Source organism: Delphinapterus leucas, chromosome 6, assembly GCF_059928025.1.
Source record: "Delphinapterus leucas isolate spDelLeu-1000000601 "Yukka" chromosome 6, BTC_Dleu_Yukka2, whole genome shotgun sequence".
In the NCBI taxonomy this organism is placed as follows: Eukaryota; Metazoa; Chordata; class Mammalia; order Artiodactyla; family Monodontidae; genus Delphinapterus; species Delphinapterus leucas.
The window spans coordinates 40,650,730-40,668,152 of record NC_143134.1 but is presented as its reverse complement, the minus strand read 5'-3'; the positions used below and the strand labels follow the sequence as shown (position 1 = coordinate 40,668,152).

General features: G+C 39.8%; 1 protein-coding gene across 17 annotated transcripts in view; it reads right to left on the bottom strand.

Annotated features, from left to right (window-relative positions):
* Positions 1-17,423, bottom strand: part of TUT7 (terminal uridylyl transferase 7) — a 70,618-nt gene that overhangs the window by 34,006 nt on the left and 19,189 nt on the right. For 15 of the 17 annotated variants that reach the window (XR_016393527.1, XM_089913038.1, XM_089913042.1 and 12 more), the window contains 5 exons: positions 7,693-7,845; positions 4,631-4,811; positions 2,121-3,220; positions 1,558-1,708; positions 357-443 (listed from right to left, as the gene is read on the bottom strand). Coding sequence is in view for 16 of the 17 variants with exons in the window: in XM_089913038.1 (XP_089769164.1) it covers positions 357-443; positions 1,558-1,708; positions 2,121-3,220; positions 4,631-4,811; positions 7,693-7,845 (1,672 nt within the window). In the remaining variant the exon portion in view is untranslated. The remainder of the gene's footprint in view (positions 1-356; positions 444-1,557; positions 1,709-2,120; positions 3,221-4,630; positions 4,812-7,692; positions 7,846-17,423) is intronic. The other 2 variants (XM_089913039.1, XM_089913040.1) reach the window with 2 other exon arrangements.

The following is a 17,423-nucleotide window of genomic DNA, read 5'->3' as shown; positions in this document are numbered from 1 at the left end:
GACATTTCAAGGAAAATGTGGATCATCTCAGAACATTTAATAATGTAAGCTTACTACTTTCTAAATAAATTCACTTTTTACAGGTCTGAACTTTGACTCTAAACCTAATACTAAATGAAGTTCACTTGTGGTATCTAAGCAAAATACTACACTGCGTCTGTCTTTTCTATTGGCAAACTAGGATTGGGAAGACCAAAAGCCACCCTAGGTATATCACAGAACAACTTAAGCCCTGTCCCCACCATCACTGTAAGACTGCTTTCTTAGTCTCAAAATTAATGTTGTTGTAACACATGTACTCATTCTGAAGGAAAGTCACACTATCGTTCTTTTCTTAAAGGTAAAAAATTATTTACCTGGAAACTCCTGTCTTATGAAACTTTCTAGGTTTTGCCGAATGTGTTCACGTGCCTGATCTTCTAAAATAGTTGGAGAAAAATCCTCTGTTTAAAATAAACAGATACATTCAGAAACAAAGATTGTTCACATTCTCTGAAAAACTATATTTTTTAATAAAACCTAACTGGCTTAAAAAAAAAATAAACAAAACTCTAAATTTTATGTGTCTTCTCAGTAGACCGCATTAAGCAATGTAAAATAAAGATGCCTTTTGAAAGAGTCTATCACCAAGAACTGCTCCTGAGATGTAAAGCAGTCTGAACAAGGGTTCTGCTCCTGGGTTTCACAGAGACCCAGAGCCCTATGAAGGCAGCCTTCAGGGAACTACACAAACTCCCGCACCGCCCCCCACCCCCCACCCCCCGCCCCCGCCAGGGTGAACGCAATAGTTTGTGAGCATGTGCGTATGTATGTATTTTTTCTAAAGAGAACCAATAGTTTCCTTTCATCACTTATACTCTCTGAAGAGGTTTAAAAAAGAAATCCCTGATTCAGAATAAGTGTCTTCTGGCACAGACAGACATCTCAAGGTACAGCAATGTGATGGATCACATTCTTTCACTCTAAGCAGCTGCCATGCCTCTCCATCGAATGTTTTTCCTTGTGGAGCTTTATACCTCAGTATACCAACACTTCCCCAAACTGGTGCTCCTTAAAGGGCTGTTATAAAGGTTATTAATTAGCATTAATTAAAAAGTACTCTACGCTCAACTTTTGGAAAAGAGTTACAGAAGACTAAAGAGTTAAATAAGTTCTTTACCATAGCATTTCTCAGGAGGCTTTATTATGATAATGTGCCCTAAAAACCTCTACGGGAGGGGGCAGGATATAGAGTTATTCCCTACTTGAACTATGGAATACTCCTTGTGACGAAATATGATTAATGGCAGGCACCTAGAAAAACATTTCAAGGAATACCAGTTAGGAAATGATAGTACTCCAGTCTTAAGACTTAAAAATTCTCCCTCTGTGTCTTTCTTTAACAATTTTTTATTGCATGTCCCAAATGCAACAGGATACACAGAGCACTGTGGATACAATGGAGAATGGAACAGACTTAGCCCCTATAATGAAGCTAACAGGTTAGTGATTCAGATAACTCTTGAGAAAATGCCAATTTAATATTTTGACAAATCAAAAGAAATGTTAATAACTTACTATAACACTGAATGCAAACTTGATCTAAGATATTTGAAAATTTGGGTGTTAATGGTGGCAAAGGTTCCAGCTGGATTCTTTTGAAGTCTTCGGGACAGTCCTTCTTCAGATGACCCTCTCGTTTGCATAAACTGCATACTACTGTAGGAGACTGCAGGAAGATGGCAAAGCAAATAATAAAAGATTTAAGATAAAACTTTATTTACCAAATAAAGGGGTCTTGAATCTTTTTTCCAAAGTACACATTCTACTTCTCACATTCCAAAGGAATGAAAATATAATGGTGTGGCCACTCCAAAGTATCTGAGATGGGGACACCCTTTTGGTACACGCAGGAGAAAAAGGCAGTTATTTTTACTACCAACAGCATTACTTTTCTCCTCTGCAAATTCCTAAGAGATTAAGGAGGGAAGTGGACCTAGTGGTTGCACTGGAGTGAAAGAGCAACTTGTTAACCACTACCAAGAGGGGAGAGCCCTGTCTTAGTACACAAAAATCGAAAGTACATGCATTAGAACTCTTTCAAGTCTCCTAGTGCCATGTCTAGGAGTGGCACTGATTACCTTGCCTTTGGTGAAGATGAGTTTACTAAATTCATAGAAGAAATCAGACTGATCCGCAGTTGAATTTTCCTCGCATACGTTTTCTTCTTTAAGACTGATTTTATTAAGTTCCATTAGTAGATTTCCATCCACCTGGTGTTTTCCACATTCTTTCAAGTCTTCATACTTAGCAGATCCACCTAATTCCTCATCCTCTTCAGACAGGGCATCCTCATCCCCTGATCCAGTGTAGGTGTTGTCTAACTCATCTTCATTAGCAACATCATCCTCATCTTCCCTTCGGGAAATGGAGAGCCTGGGTTCTTCCTCTTCCTCCTCTTCCTCCTCCTCTTCTTCATCAGAGTGAGTGATTCCTGATGTCTGGCCCTGTCTTGAAGGGGTAAAATGGCTTAGAGCATCTCCAAGTTCATCTGTACCTTCAATGCTTTCTTCATCAACATCAGCCTTGTCATCTAAAGTCGCAAATTCGTCACACTCTTTAGCTGTAGGAGTTTCGAAGCCTTTTAAATGCAAAGTGCCATGAGTCTCGTCATTTCCTGGGCTGCCACAGAGGACAAGCTCTCCATGTTTGCTACTACTTAAAGCTTGATCATCAGCAGTCAAAGGATGCTTGCCCTCCGTTCCACATTTTTCTTTCTCATCTTTACTTCCTGTTTCTTGATGATGTACTTTAACATCCTCAGAGTCATCGCAAGTGACCTCTGCCTTGATATAGTCTGAGTTTTCCAGGTGGACACTGATGTGTGTGTTTCCCATTTCCTCTGTTGATGGGCTTTCAAAGCTTTCAGCAGTCTCTTTAAGAGTAAGTGATGGTACCTTGCAGGTGCTCGCAGTTAAACTGGCAGCACCAGGACCTTGAGCCAAAACTGAGGTTTTGAGTTTATCATCTTTCGCTTGTACATCTGGATCACGTTTTGCTACTTCTTTAGAATGTTTGGAAGTACAGGTATCAGTACTCAGAGGCCTTGGAAGGCTGGATTTTGTAATTTTGTGTGGAAGAGCAAAATATTTATACGTTGTCCTTAAACAATGAAGTATATATTCAAACACAGGTTGATTATTTAGGGTCCTTGCCACATTTCTTTTAACAGAGTAGGGATCTGTAATGAAAAAAAAAAAATCTGCTACTTCATACACTTCTATTTCATGTTTTAAAAATTAGCCTGCTATAGATAAAGACAACAAGTAAGCAACAGTAAAATTTATCATGTATCATATGCTTTTTAAAAAACTGGGGATGGGGAGTAAGAAGATACAGTTTAAAAACGAAAAGAAATGCTTTCTTAAACATCTGCTCTCTGAAGAGAACCCATTCTGTTCAGAACCAGTACCCCTTCCCTATTCTGTTCTGTGACTGCGGAGGTTAAAAAAAAAAAAAAAAGATGTCATCAGTGTGGCTCTTGTGCCCTCGGGAAGCGAGGTCTTCCCGCCAGGCTCTGCTGAGTGCTCAGCCTCCCCACTCAGCAAGGCCCTGTGGTTTGTAGAGCTTACCTCCACTCTTCTGCCCTGGGAAGCCCCATCACTGAACTGGCTGGACTGAATTCAGGGGCGAGAGGGAGGCACCAGGAAGAGACACCACTTCTCTCAATCTTTTCTCCTCCCCTAGAACTCCAGCAGGTTAGGCAATTGGCCAGAAGAGCTGAGCCAGAGAAACTGCAGGGGAGGGTTTAAAAATGTGAGATCCCCATGACTGCACACAGAATTTATGCAAAATGCAAAAAACCCTCTTATGCAATATAAGGCTTGAAAAAAATCAAGCAAAAATAAGAAAATTCCATTTAGGAGGTTCTTTAAATTATCTGAAGGAGGAGAATTAAGATTTCTAGTGGGGTTTCCACCTCCTGACTTTGTAAAGCTGAGATCTCATACATTTAATGAAATCTACAGGGCACATCAGTATGTCTTTTATACAGTGGTTTCAGTTAAATGAACCTTAACTCATTTAAGAGTTTAAGTGTTTTTTTTTAAGAGAAAAGGTGTTTTCATGAATAAGTTCTAAATGTTATTGCAAATATTCCAAAAATAACTATACTTTTTCTCTATGGAGAGGAATCCGATGAAGAATGTTATTTTTCATGAGAAAAGGTACTTTCCTCAACCTTTGTAAACATCAACAACAATCCATGAAAGGAGTGAATCTAAAAATCCAGAAATGAGAACAGCAAAGAGGAAAGTGGGATTTACACATCACTTCGAAAAGACTTTTTAAGCATTTCAAGTTGTTAAAGCAATTTACAAAGAAAGTAAGGACACAGCCAGCCATTCTTTTAGTTGCTTAAGTGATTAAGATGTTTTATTGCAGCACTTAAAAAACCCAGGATGAACAATCTGTTCCCTTGGAATGACTCACTGTAACACATGCAAGATTCTGGCTATCTATTTCACTTTTGGGGTCAGGCCTACCTTACATGTAGGAGCTGAAAAAAGACTGAAATAAAAAGCATGCTGTTAGACTGACACCTTAAAAAAAAGGTGGGGTGGGGAAATTAAAGATAAACATTTTGAGGTACCTTCAATGGCAATGCGCTTTTTGGGCCAATCCTTTGATTCACGAGATACCGATTCTTTGACACGGATACTTATCACTAAATCAGCCAAATTAAATTCTAAAGCATAGAATCGAAGCAATTCCACCCAGAGCTGCCCAACCGGTACTGAAGGCTGGTGTTTTAAATCAAATATTAATGATACCTATTAACAGCAAAGAGAAAATATACAGGTTATTTCAGATGTCAGTACAATCTGAAAAATAAGAGATCATTCAAGCATCAAATAAAAAAAATCTGAAAAACCTTAGCAAAGATATGAATTTGACAGCCTATCTAGATAACCACATTCTAGGTTCTATTTTGATTGTGGGAAAACAGCATTCCTTCACTGAATTCCCAGGATTAAAGTATGTTAAAATCTAGTCATTATCATAGGAATAGACAGGCAGTTTTATGTAACCAGGCAGCACTCCTTACTTTGAAGTCTTAAGGGCAGGTGGAGAGAACTGTGCCCTGATTGCTACTACTCTCAGCACTGAGCTCTCCCTGTTCCTGCCTCTGGAGGGTGCCTTTACACAGTTACACACAGAAATGGGCTGCAGCTAGAGGCACAGAGCAAAAGGAAAAACACTCCTCTCACTTGCTCTGAGAAGCTACATTAAGTTCATTGAATCTGCCAGTAGCAACTGATTTTAAAGTCAAATAAATAACTCTTGATATCAGAAATTAATACTAAGTTTTCCACTCACAGACTCATGACAAGTTGGGACATACTGTGATGGAATATAGTGGAAAGTACAAAGGACTTAGAAAAGAAAAAAATGGGTCCAAATACAATTTTACCACTTCACAGATCTTAACTGCTCTGTGACTTAGCTTCTTCTTTCTTGGATTGGCAGTATAGCACAGAGGCTAAGAGAACTGGCTTTGGAGTGGGACATGCTTAGCTTTCAAATCCAGCTCTGCCATTTACTGGCTGTGTCTGATCCTGGTGAAGGTATATAAGCTGTCTAAGCCTCAGTTTCCTCATCTGAACAATGGGGATCACAGTACCCACCTCATAGGGTTGTTGGGAGGACTGAGTGAGAGAGTGTCTGTTAAGAGCTTAGCACAGTGCCTGGCACACATGTTCAAAAAATGGTCGCTACCATTATCTGCAGAGTAGGGATGATACCACCTATAACACAGGATAGTTATGAGGATTAAATCAGAAAACAAGGGAAAGCATCTGGCAGACTGGTTGCTCTCTGTATTTTTTCATTTAGGTATAGTCTTTTTAAATACAAGAAATCCATATACCATTGAAACAATGTCACAACTGTAAGATGCTCTTAAGAGGTAATCTAGTTCAACTCCCATATGCTACAAGAGAAGGAACTGAAGTCCAAAGAGTGACTTGTCAAAGGTCTCAACAATGCTCGTCAGGAGCAAAATGAGGACAATGTCTCCTGATCCCAGTCCAGTGTTCTTTCACCACACCATGCAATTTCGACACTGTCGAGGTCTCAGTTTCAGAAGTGGCAGCATGATTTATCTCTCCAATTAGCATTCAAATGAAAAGATAAAGTATTTAATTGGACTTTCAGCAATAGCTTTTCCTTCTAGGGTATACAAATTTGTTTCCAATCACACTTTATTATATCAAGCTTCAAAACAAGTAGTATGGTATTTTATTAATGCCACATACTTATTCACTAAATCTTAACCACAAAGGTTCTGTGAAATAAGATAAAGTTATTAGGTGGGCTTACAAAGCAAAACTGATTAAAAATGGAAGTTGTCTAGGTCCCACACACTATAGTCGAGGACACAAAGAAAACCCCAGAAATGGAAAGCTTCATTAGATCTCACCTCTTTATCCATATATTCAGCATTACTAAGGATTTTTAAGCATCTCACTGAAATGACTTGATAATATCATAACATGGAACTTAAGAGACCTTTGACATATCTAGACTAGTGGTACTTACACTTTTTGTTGTTGTTGTTGTTTCTGCTTTTTTAACGTAGAGAACACTTTCTTTCTCAAATAAAATAAGACTAGCAACTAGCATTTACTAAGTGCTTACCACATGCTCGGCACTGAGTGAAGCATTCTATAAATCAGTGACTATGAGAGGGTACCAATATCATCCCCATTCACAGGTGAGGAAACTGGGGCACAGAAAGATTAAGTCACCTGCCCAAAGACACACAGCTAGGAAGTAGGAGAGCTGCATTTGTGTTTGTAAATTCAAATATTCTGGCTCCACAGCCTGTGCTTTTAGCCACTCCTGGAACCCCAAATAGAAAACTGATACCAGCAGCGTGCTCTGGCGGCAGCAGGGGTAGAGTGCCACCCCCACCCTCTTCCCCTCAACTCTCAAGGATTCCAGAAAACACACCTGGAGAACGTATGATTCACCATTATCTCCTCATTTTAGGCATGAGTAAATAAGGACTAAAAGAGTGACATGACCTGTTTGCGAAGAGCTAGGATAAGAATCCAGGTCTCAGAAGTATTTTGTGGGTATTACTGTCATTTTACCCCAAAGGGTTATGGGGAAGCTCATGGAGTCAAGGACCATTTACCAATTTGGGTCAGAATCCTATTGTTATTACTAGTATAATTACATTGTTCAGATTTTTGTTTGAAATTCTAATGGCAATTCTTTCCTTTTGCATAAATTCTCCTGCCCACCCCTAATAGTATGGATACGGACAAGTACGCTAGACCACAGACTTATTCACTGTTATTTTAGTAATTTGAGGTTAGTTAACTTTTCATATATTTAAACCTCATAATACTATCTAAGACCTAAGCTCTTAGAGGACAGATGGGAATTTATCTCTGAATTCTCAGCCTCTTTCATAGCACCTTGCACACAGAAGAAACCACATAAGTAACTGTGGATTCAATGATTTGAATTTTACCTTTTCTCATTACTTGTCTATTCAAAGGACTGAATAGACTAGGAAACTAAACAGCCACGAAATAGTTAAGATAGTTGAGGAAAGAAGAGAGGAAGAACTGAGTAACCCATAAACTCCACAATTAACAAATTAAAAATAGACAGTAAAACTAGAAACAAGGGAGAACAGACCTGTCCCCTTTTAACGGGCATTTTTTTTGGTGCCTCTTCTTTTGCTGAGTCTGCGTCCCCTGCAGCATTATCAGTGTACTCCCAGGCCACAGAGTCTTTCTGAATTTCTTTAAGGTTGAAATTCCCTAGTTTGTTTAATGAGAATCCTTCAATCTGGGAAAAATTAGACACATACTATTATAAGGCAGAAACGATTTTATATCAATCAGAGCATATTAATCCTGGAAGAAATGAAAAGTAACATACTTTAGTTCACTGAAAATATAAAAGGTATTTTTTATAAAAGGAGTATCTTTGAGACATCTGTAAATTTAAAGGAAAAATCAAGGTTTTGATTTGCAAAAGAATTGGTGATTTTTGGAAATAATTCTTTAGTAAATAGTCTAAGAGAAGGCAACATGGCCTAGGCCTAAGGTCATGGTTCTGGAATAAAACCACCTGAGCCCAAATCTCACTCCCTCATGTACTAGCTGTGAGACCTTCAGTAAGGTCCCCATTTTCTTTAGGTTTCAGGCTCCTGTAAAAAGGGATAACACCAGAATCTCCTTCATGGGATAGTTATGGAATAAAATAATGGACACAAAGCATTCAGATACAGGGTATGGCATATAGTAAGTGTTTAAAAAATATAAAGTGTTTCTTTTGACATTGTTAAGATGCTAAAGAAAAGTCTAGGCTCAAAAGGTCTAAGAAATGTGGAACAAATGTGAACAGGTTTCTTTACTGTAGGTACAAAGGGATGTATCACAGCCTTTTAGACAGGTTAATGTACATAGTGAATTGTGGGGTGGGGTGTGTCTGTGGTAGCCCCAGTTCCCCAATGTATTTCCACATCAAATGGACTACTTCTTTGGTTTAGCAGACAGAGCAATCCTAAAACAGAAGACATCATGTCACTCCCCTGCTCATGACAGTTTCCTTCTTACTCAGGATGAAATTCAGTCTTTTCTAGGGCCTAGGTAATCTGGTCCTTTGCTACTTCTCTGACCCATTTTCTTGATCTGTCCTCCTGGCTTGGAGCTGACATCTGCTATTCCCTCTGCTTGGAAGGCTCTTCTCCCTAAATCAGCTAACCCATGCAGTGAGGAACACATTCAGGCTCTGCTCAAATATCTTTGACTCTAAATAACTCCTCCTCTTTCACTCTGTCCTTCCTACCCTGGTTTATTTTTCCTCAGAGAATGACCACCACTTGATATGTACTTATTTACCCTTCTCACCTTATGTAAGGTGTTTCTCTGGCTGCTTTTGAGTTTTGCTCTTTAGTTTTGGTTTACAGCAGCCTGACTATGATGTGCTAAGCATGCTTCTCTTTGAATTTATCTTACTTGAGGTTTACTTGGCTTATTGAGACTGTAAGTTTGTCTTTTTATCAAATTTGTGAAACTTTATTTTTTTCTATCTCCTTCTCTTGCTCCTCTCCTTCTGGGGCTCAAACTACCCATAGGTTAGATTTTTCTGAAATTGTTCCACAAGTCCCTGAGGTTTATTTATTTATTTTTAAACTTTTTTTCTTTTTCTTCTTTAGATTAGTTTCTACTTATCTATTTTCATATCTATTGACTCTTTCCTATGTCACCTCCACTCTGCTATGATGCCCATCCAGTAAATTTTTTTAATTTAAAATAATGTATCTTTCACTTCTAAAATTTCCATTTGCTTCTCTTTACACTTCCTAATTCTCTGGCTGATATTCTCTATCTCTTCAAATTACTGCAAGTGTATTTCCTTTGTCTCATGGAGCAGTTATAATAACTGCTTTTAAAGTCTTTGGTATCTTATCTTGGGCTTGGCATCTGTTGATTTCTTTTCCCTTGAGAGTGTGTCCCATTTTCTTGGCTCTTTGTATTGCTGAGTATTTTTGGATTGCGTTCTGGATATTGTGATACTATAATGTATTGTGAAAATTCTGGATTCTTTATGTTACTCCAATACATGTAGTTACTTTTGCTTTATAGGTAATTAACTGCTTAGACAAAATGCAGATTGTCACCTCTCTGGTAGACAGCAGCTCCGACCTCAGCTCAGTTTAGTAAGCCTTGGCTCTTAACTGTTTTCAGTCTGCTTCACATGTATGGTTTATAAGTCTGTCATTTATTTTAAAAATTCTCAGTCATTATTACTTCAACTGTTTCTTCTGTTTCTCTTTCTTCTTTTCCAGGTATTCCCATTATACATACATTACAACCCTTAGTAATTGTCCTACAGTTCTTAGCTATTCTGTTCCATTTATTTTTCATTCTTTTGTTCCTTTTTGCTTTTCAGTTTGAGAAGTTTCCATTGAATAAAGCTCACTGATTTTTTCCACAGCTTTGTCCAGTTTCCTGATGAACCCATCAAAGGCATTCTTCATTTTTGTTAGTTTTGATTTTTAGTATTTCCGTTTGATTCTTTCCTCGAGTTTTCATCTCTCAGCTTATATTACCTATCTGTTTTTGCATGTTGACCATTTTTTTCCTTTAGAGCCCTTAGCATATTCTTGTTTTTTAAACTCCTGGTCTGATAATTCCAGTGTTTGCTCTGTTTCTTCATACTATGTTATTTGCCTTTTAGTATACCTTGTTATTTTTTTGTGGAAAGCTGGGTAAAGTATAGGCCTGGGGTGTGAGGTTTTCTTTTACCTGGCTAGGAGTCAGGCTATGTACTGTTTGTTGTAGCTGTACATGTCAAGGGGCTATAACTTATGCTGGTATCTTTGTTTTTGTCTCCTGTATTGCTTTTGGGTTTCCCAAGAGATTTCTTCTTATATGAGGTCTGTCTGTTGTAATCCCATTATTACACCAGAGGCCTAATGATGCTGTAGTAAGGTGTGAGGGAAGGGGAAGCATTCTATAGTCCTATGTTCAGATCTCAGTCTTTTAGTGAGACTGTGGTCCTGGGCTGTGACCTTCACAAAGTGCTTCTCAGTCCTGCCCACCTGAGGTGAGACAGGAAACTACAGAGGATTGGAGTTGGTATTTTTCCTTTACCCAGGTCAGTTAGGCCCTGATAAAACAAGGTGGTCAGGCTCTGGTAAAACAGTTTCCCTTGAGGGCAGGTTTTTGTTTCTAACAGCAGAATGCTCCAGGCAATTTCAAAATGGCTAGCTTTTCCCTCAAAGGGGATTTTTCTTAGATCTTTACCCTGAGAACCTGGTGGGCATTTTTGCAGATAAAACTCATGAAATCAACCCCCTAAGACTGGCCCCCTTATTGTTTTTCACTTTCAAGCTTATCCAAACTGAGCCTCCAGAATCAGAGTCCATGTTTTCCTTCCCTGGTGGCCATTCCATGGGCAGGATTCTGGGCTTATGCTCTGACAACTTATATATTTGCCTGTCTCTCCAATTTTGGGGGCAGTGGTTTTCCTCATGACCTCAATTCTCTAATGGCTCTAAAAAGAGTTGTTGATTTTCAGCATGTTCAGTTTTTTTCTTTTTGTGAGGATAGAGTATTGACTTCCAATCTCCTTATATGGCACACTGGACTGGTTCAGAAGTCAGTCAGTGATGTACTGAGTTCCCACACAGAATTAAAGGTTCCACTTCTCTATATCTTCCCTTTCTGGTTTTTCTTCCCCTTATTATCTGGTGGCCTTAGTTCCTCTGGCCAGAAAGAGTACTGGTTTTTCTACCAGGGTTGCCTTCAGGGGTAAAGCCACTGAAAAACAGAAACTCACTCTGTGTTGGTCACTTGCTACAGGTTTTGACTTCTCTCCAAAGTCTGTTTGCATTTGTTCAGTCTCCAGAGCCTTCACGTTGTTGTTTTATGTATTTTGTTGAGAATTTATAGCTGTTATTTCCAGAAGGATCACTAGTTTTAGGAGTTCACACCTACATACCGTAAGTGGAACTTGCCTTTCTATTGAAGGGGGAAAGGACTACATCTGTTCTCCTACCTGTAGAGTTCCAGGAACTCTACATTCCTGATCTCATTTCACAAATTTGCAGATGAGTCTTTCACCAAGGCTCAGAGATTAAATAACTTGTTCAAGGTCACAAGGATTTAAGTGGCAAATCCTGGGTGAATCTCAGGGCTGCCAAACTTTAACACTACTCTTCTTTCTACTATATTATCTGGCATACTTAAAGTGTAAATAACTATTTCCTAAGGGTTACATTTACATAATCTAAAATAAGGAAGATTCCAAATAATATCCACTAGGAGACTAGTAAAATATTGTTGCAGGGGATAAAATATGCTAAGAACACAGGGTTAAGCCTATTCATCATTCACAACTCACATATCAATATCTAATGATAATAAATGGGAATTTTAATTGGGAGTAAAAGGTCAGAGAGATAATCTCCAACATGGAAGAAATCTGAGTAGGTTGGGAGAGAATGGCTGAAAGATTTTCGAAAACACAGATCTGAGCACAGAGATACAATACTCTAAACTTCTTGACAGAGAATTTAGTCTTATTCATTTGTGTATTACCTTCAGGGCCTAGTACAATGACTAACATGCAGAGTGCTTTAAAAATTTTGAAGGAGTTAACAGTTTAGATACTTTCATGCACGTAATTTTGAGGTTCTCAATAGATTTTCTGCAGAGAGAGTGATATAAAATATCTGGCATGAACAAGGCACTGAATTTCTTTTCTCTCACTTGCTTCACATTTTTGACTAGAAGACCCTAGCAGAAGCCAGCACACTGATACCTGACTAGTTTTAAATGCTGAAAGCTACAGATCACTTTGGTTCAGGCAGCAGAGTTTGCCGTATTTGACACACCACATACTTGTTTGGCCACCACATACTTGTTTTTGTTATTAAATCTTGAATAGGCGGGAGGGGAAGATGGCGGAAGAGTAAGACGCGGAGATCACCTGCCTCCGCACAGATACACCAGAAATACATCTACACGTGGAACAACTCCTACAGAACACCTACTGAACACTGGCAGAAGACCTCAGACCTCCCAAAAGGCAAGAAACCCCCCACGTAACTGGGTAGGGCAAAAGAAAAAAGAAAAAACAGAGACAAAAGGATAGGGACGGGACCTGCACCAGTGGGAGGGAGCTGTGAGGGAGGAAAGGTTTCCACACACTAGGAAGCCCCTTCGCGGGCGGAGACTGCGGGTGGTGGAGGGGGAAGCTTCGGAGCCGCGGAGGAGAGCACAGCAACAGGAGTGCAGAGGGCAAAGCGGAGAGATTCCCGCACAGAGGATCAGGGCCGACCGGCACTCACCAGCCCGAGAGGCTTGTCTGCTCACCCTCCGGGGCAGGCGGGGCTGCGGGCGGAGGCTCGGGCTTCGGTCAGAGCCCAGGGAGAGGACTGGGGTTGGCTGCGGGAACACAGCCTGAAGGGGTTAGTGCACCACGGCTTGCCGGGAGGGAGTCCGGGAAAAAGTCTGGAGCTGCGAAGAGGCAAGAGACTTTTTCTTCCCTCTTTGTTTCCTGGTGCGCGAGGAGATGGGATTAAGAGCGCTGCTTAAAGGAGCTCCAGAGACGGGCACGAGCCGCGGCTAAAGGCGCGAACCCCAGAGACTGGTGGGAGACGCTAAGGCTGCTGCTGCCGCCACCAAGGGGCCTGTGTGCGAGCACAGGTCACTATCCACACCGCCCTTCCGGGGAGCCTGTGCAGCCCGCCACTGCCAGGTTCCCTGGATCCAGGGACAACTTCCCTGGGAGAACGCACGGCGTACCTCAGGCTGGTGCAATGTCATGCTGGCCTCTGCCGCCGCAGGCTCGCCTCGCACTCCGCGCCCCTCCCTCCCCCCGGACCCAGTGAGCCAGAGCCCCCAAATCAGCGGCTCCTTTAACCCCGTCCTGTCTGAGCAAAGACCAGACGCCCTCCGGCGACCTACACACAGAGGCGGGGCCAAACCCAAAGCTGAGCCCCTGGGAGCTGTGAGAACAAAGAAGAGAAAGGGAAATCTCTCCCAGCAGCCTCAGAAGCAGCGGATTAAAGCTCCACAATCAACTTGATGTACCCTGCATCTGTGGAATGCATGAATAGACAACGAATCATCCCAAATTGAGGAGGTGGACTTGGAGAGCAAGATTTATGATTTTTTCCCCTTTTCCTCTTTGTGAGTGTGTATGTGTATGCTTCTGTGTGAGATTTTGCCTGTATAGCTTTGCTTCCACCATTTGTCCTAGGGTTCTATCCGTCCGTTTATTTTTGTTGTTGCTTTAAAAATTTTTTTTCTTAATAATAATTTTTTAATTTAATAACTTTATTATATTTTACTTTATCTTCTTTCTTTTTTCCTTCCTTCCCTCCTTCCTTCCTCCCACCCTCCCTCCCTCCCTCCCTCCTTTCTTTCTTTCCTTCTTTCCTTTTCTTCTTTCCTTCCTCCTTCCTTCTCTCCTTTCTTTCTTTCTCTCTTTCTTTCTTCCTACTTCTACTAATTCTTTCTCTCTACTTTTTCTCCCTTTTATTCTGAGCTGTGTGGATGAAAGGCTCTTGGTGCTGCAGCCAGGAGTCAGTGCTGTGCCTCTGAGGAGGGAGAGCCAACTTCAGGACACTGGTCAACAAGAGACCTCCCAGCTCCACATAATATCAAACGGCAAAAATCTCCCAGAGATCTCCATCTCAACACCAGCTCCCAGCTTCACTCAACGACCAGCAAGCTACAGTGCTGGACACCCTATGCCAAACAACTAGCAAAACAGGAACACAACCCCACCCATTAGCAGAGAGGCTGCCTAAATTCATAATAAGTCGACAGACACCCCAAAACACACCACCAGACGTGGACTTGCCCACCAGAGAGACAAGATCCAGCCTCATCCACCAGAACACAGGCACTAGTCCCCTCTACCAGGAAGCCTACACTACACAACCCACTGAACCAACCTTAGCCACTGGGGATAGACATCAAAAACAACGGGAACTACTAACCTGCAGCCTGCAAAAAGGAGACCCCAAACAGTAAGATAAGCAAAATGAGAAGACAGAAAAACACACAGCAGATGAAGGAGCAAGATAAAAACGCACCAGACCTAACAAATGAAGAAGAAATAGGCAGTCTACCTGAAAAAGAATTCAGAATAATGACAGTAAAGATGATCCAAAATCTTGGAAATAGAATAGACAAAATGCAAGAAACATTTAACAAGGACCTAGAAGAACTAAAGATAAAACAAACAATGATGAACAACACAATAAATGAAATGAAAAATACTCTAGAAGGGATCAATAGCAGAATAACTGAGGCAGAAGAACGGATAAGTGACCTGGAAGATAAAATAGTGGAAATAACTACTGCAGAGCAGAATAAAGAAAAAAGAATGAAAACAACTAAGGACAGTCTCAGAGACCTCTGGGAAAACATTAAACACAACAACATTCGAATTATAGGGGTTCCAGAAGAAGAAGAGAAAAAGAAAGGGACTGAGAAAATATTTGAAGAGATTATAGTTGAAAACTTCCCTAATATGGGAAAGGAAATAGTTAATCAAGTCCAGGAAGGACAGAGAATCCCATAAATGATAAATCCAAGGAGAAATACGCCAAGACATATATTAATCAAAATGTCAGAAATTAAATACAAAGAAAGCATATTAAAAGCAGCAAGGAAAAAACAACAAATAACACACAAGGGAATCCCCATAAGGTTAACAGCTGATCTCTCAGCAGAAACTCTGCAAGCCAGAAGGGAGTGGCAGGACATACTGAAAGTGATGAAGGAGAAAAACCTGCAACCAAGATTACTCTACCCAGCAAGGATCTCATTCAGATATGATGGAGAAATGAAAACCTTTACAGACAAGCAAAAGCTGAGAGAGTTCAGCACCACCAAAACAGCTCTACAACAACCGCTACAGGAACTTCTCTAGGCAAGAAACACAAGAGAAGGAAAAGACTTACAATAGTGAACCCAAAACAATTTAGAAAATGGGAATAGGAACATACATATTGATAATTACCTTAAATGTAAATGGACTAAATGCTCCCACCAAAAGACACAGATTGGCTGAATGGATACAAAAACAAGACCCATATATACGCTGTCTACAAGAGACCCACTTCAGACCTAGAGACACATACAGACTGAAAGTAAGGGGATGGAAAAAGATATTCCATGCAAACGGAAACCAAAAGAAAGCTGAAGTAGCAATTTTCATATCAGACAAAATAGACTTTAAAATAAAGACTATTAGAAGAGACAAAGAAGGACACTACATAGTGATCAAGGGATCGATCCAAGAAGAAGATATAACAATTGTAAATATTTATGCACCCAACATAGGAGCACCTCAATACATAAAGCAAATACTAACAACCATAAAAGGGGAAATCGACAGTAACACATTCATAGTAGGGGACTTTAACACCCCACTTTCACCAATGGACAGATCATCCAAAATGAAAATAAATAAGGAAACACAAGCTTTAAATGATACATTAAACAACATGGACTTAATTGATATTTATAGGACACTCCGTCCAAAAACAACAGAATACACGTTTTTCTCAAGTGCTCATGGAACATTCTCCAGGATAGATCATATCTTGGGTCACAAATCAAGCCTTGGTAAATTTTAGAAAATTGAAATTGTATCAAGTATCTTTTCCGACCACAACGCCATGAGACAGATATCAATTATAGGAAAAGATCCATAAAAAATACAAACACATGGAGGCTAAACAATACACTACTTAATAACGAAGTGATCACTGAAGAAATCAAAGAGGAAATAAAAAAATAACTAGAAACAAATGACAATGGAGACACGACGACCCAAAACCTATGGGATGCAGCAAAAGCAGTTCTAAGAGGGAAGTTTATAGCAATACAAGCCCACCTTAAGAAAGAGGAACCATCTGAAATAAACAACCCAACCTTTCACCTGAAGCAATTAGAGAAAGAAGAACAAAAAAACCCCAAAGTTAGCAGAAGGAAAGAAATCATAAAAATCAGATCAGAAATAAATGAAAAAGAAATGAAGGAAACAATAGCAAAGATGAATAAAACTAAAAGCTGATTCTTTGAGAAGATAAAGTAGATAAACCATTAGCCAGACTCATCAAGAAAAAAAGGGAGAAGACTCAAATCAATAGAATTAGAAACGAAAAAGGAGAAGTAATAACTGACACTGCAGAAATACAAAAGAACATGAGATTACTACAAGTAACTTTATGCCAATAAAATGGACAACCTGGAAGAAATGGACAAATTCTTAGAAATGCACAACCTGCCAAGACTGAATCAGGAAGAAATAGAAAATATGAACAGACCAATCACAAGCACTGAAATTGAAATTGTGATTAAAAATCTTCCAACAAAGAAAAGCCCAGGACCAGATGGCTTCACAGGCGAATTCTATCAAACATTTAGAGAAGAGCTAACACCTATCCTTCTCAAACCATTCCAAAATATAGCAGAAGGAGGAACACTCCCAAATTCATTGTACGAGGCCACCATCACCTTGATACCAAAACCAGACAAGGATGTCACAAAGAAAGAAAACTACAGGCCAATATCACTGATGAACATAGATGCAAAAATCTTCAACAAAATACTAGCAAACAGAATCCAACAGCACATTAAAAGGATCATACACCATGATCAAGTGGGGCTTATTCCAGGAATGCAAGGATTCTTCAATATACGCAAATCAATCAATGTGATAAACCATATTAACAAACTGAAGGAGAAAAACCATATGATCATCTCAATAGATGCAGAGAAAGCTTTTGACAAAATTCAACACCCATTTGTGATAAAAACCCTGCAGAAAGTAGGCATAGAGGGAACTTTCCTCAACATAATAAAGGCCATATATGACAAACCAACAGC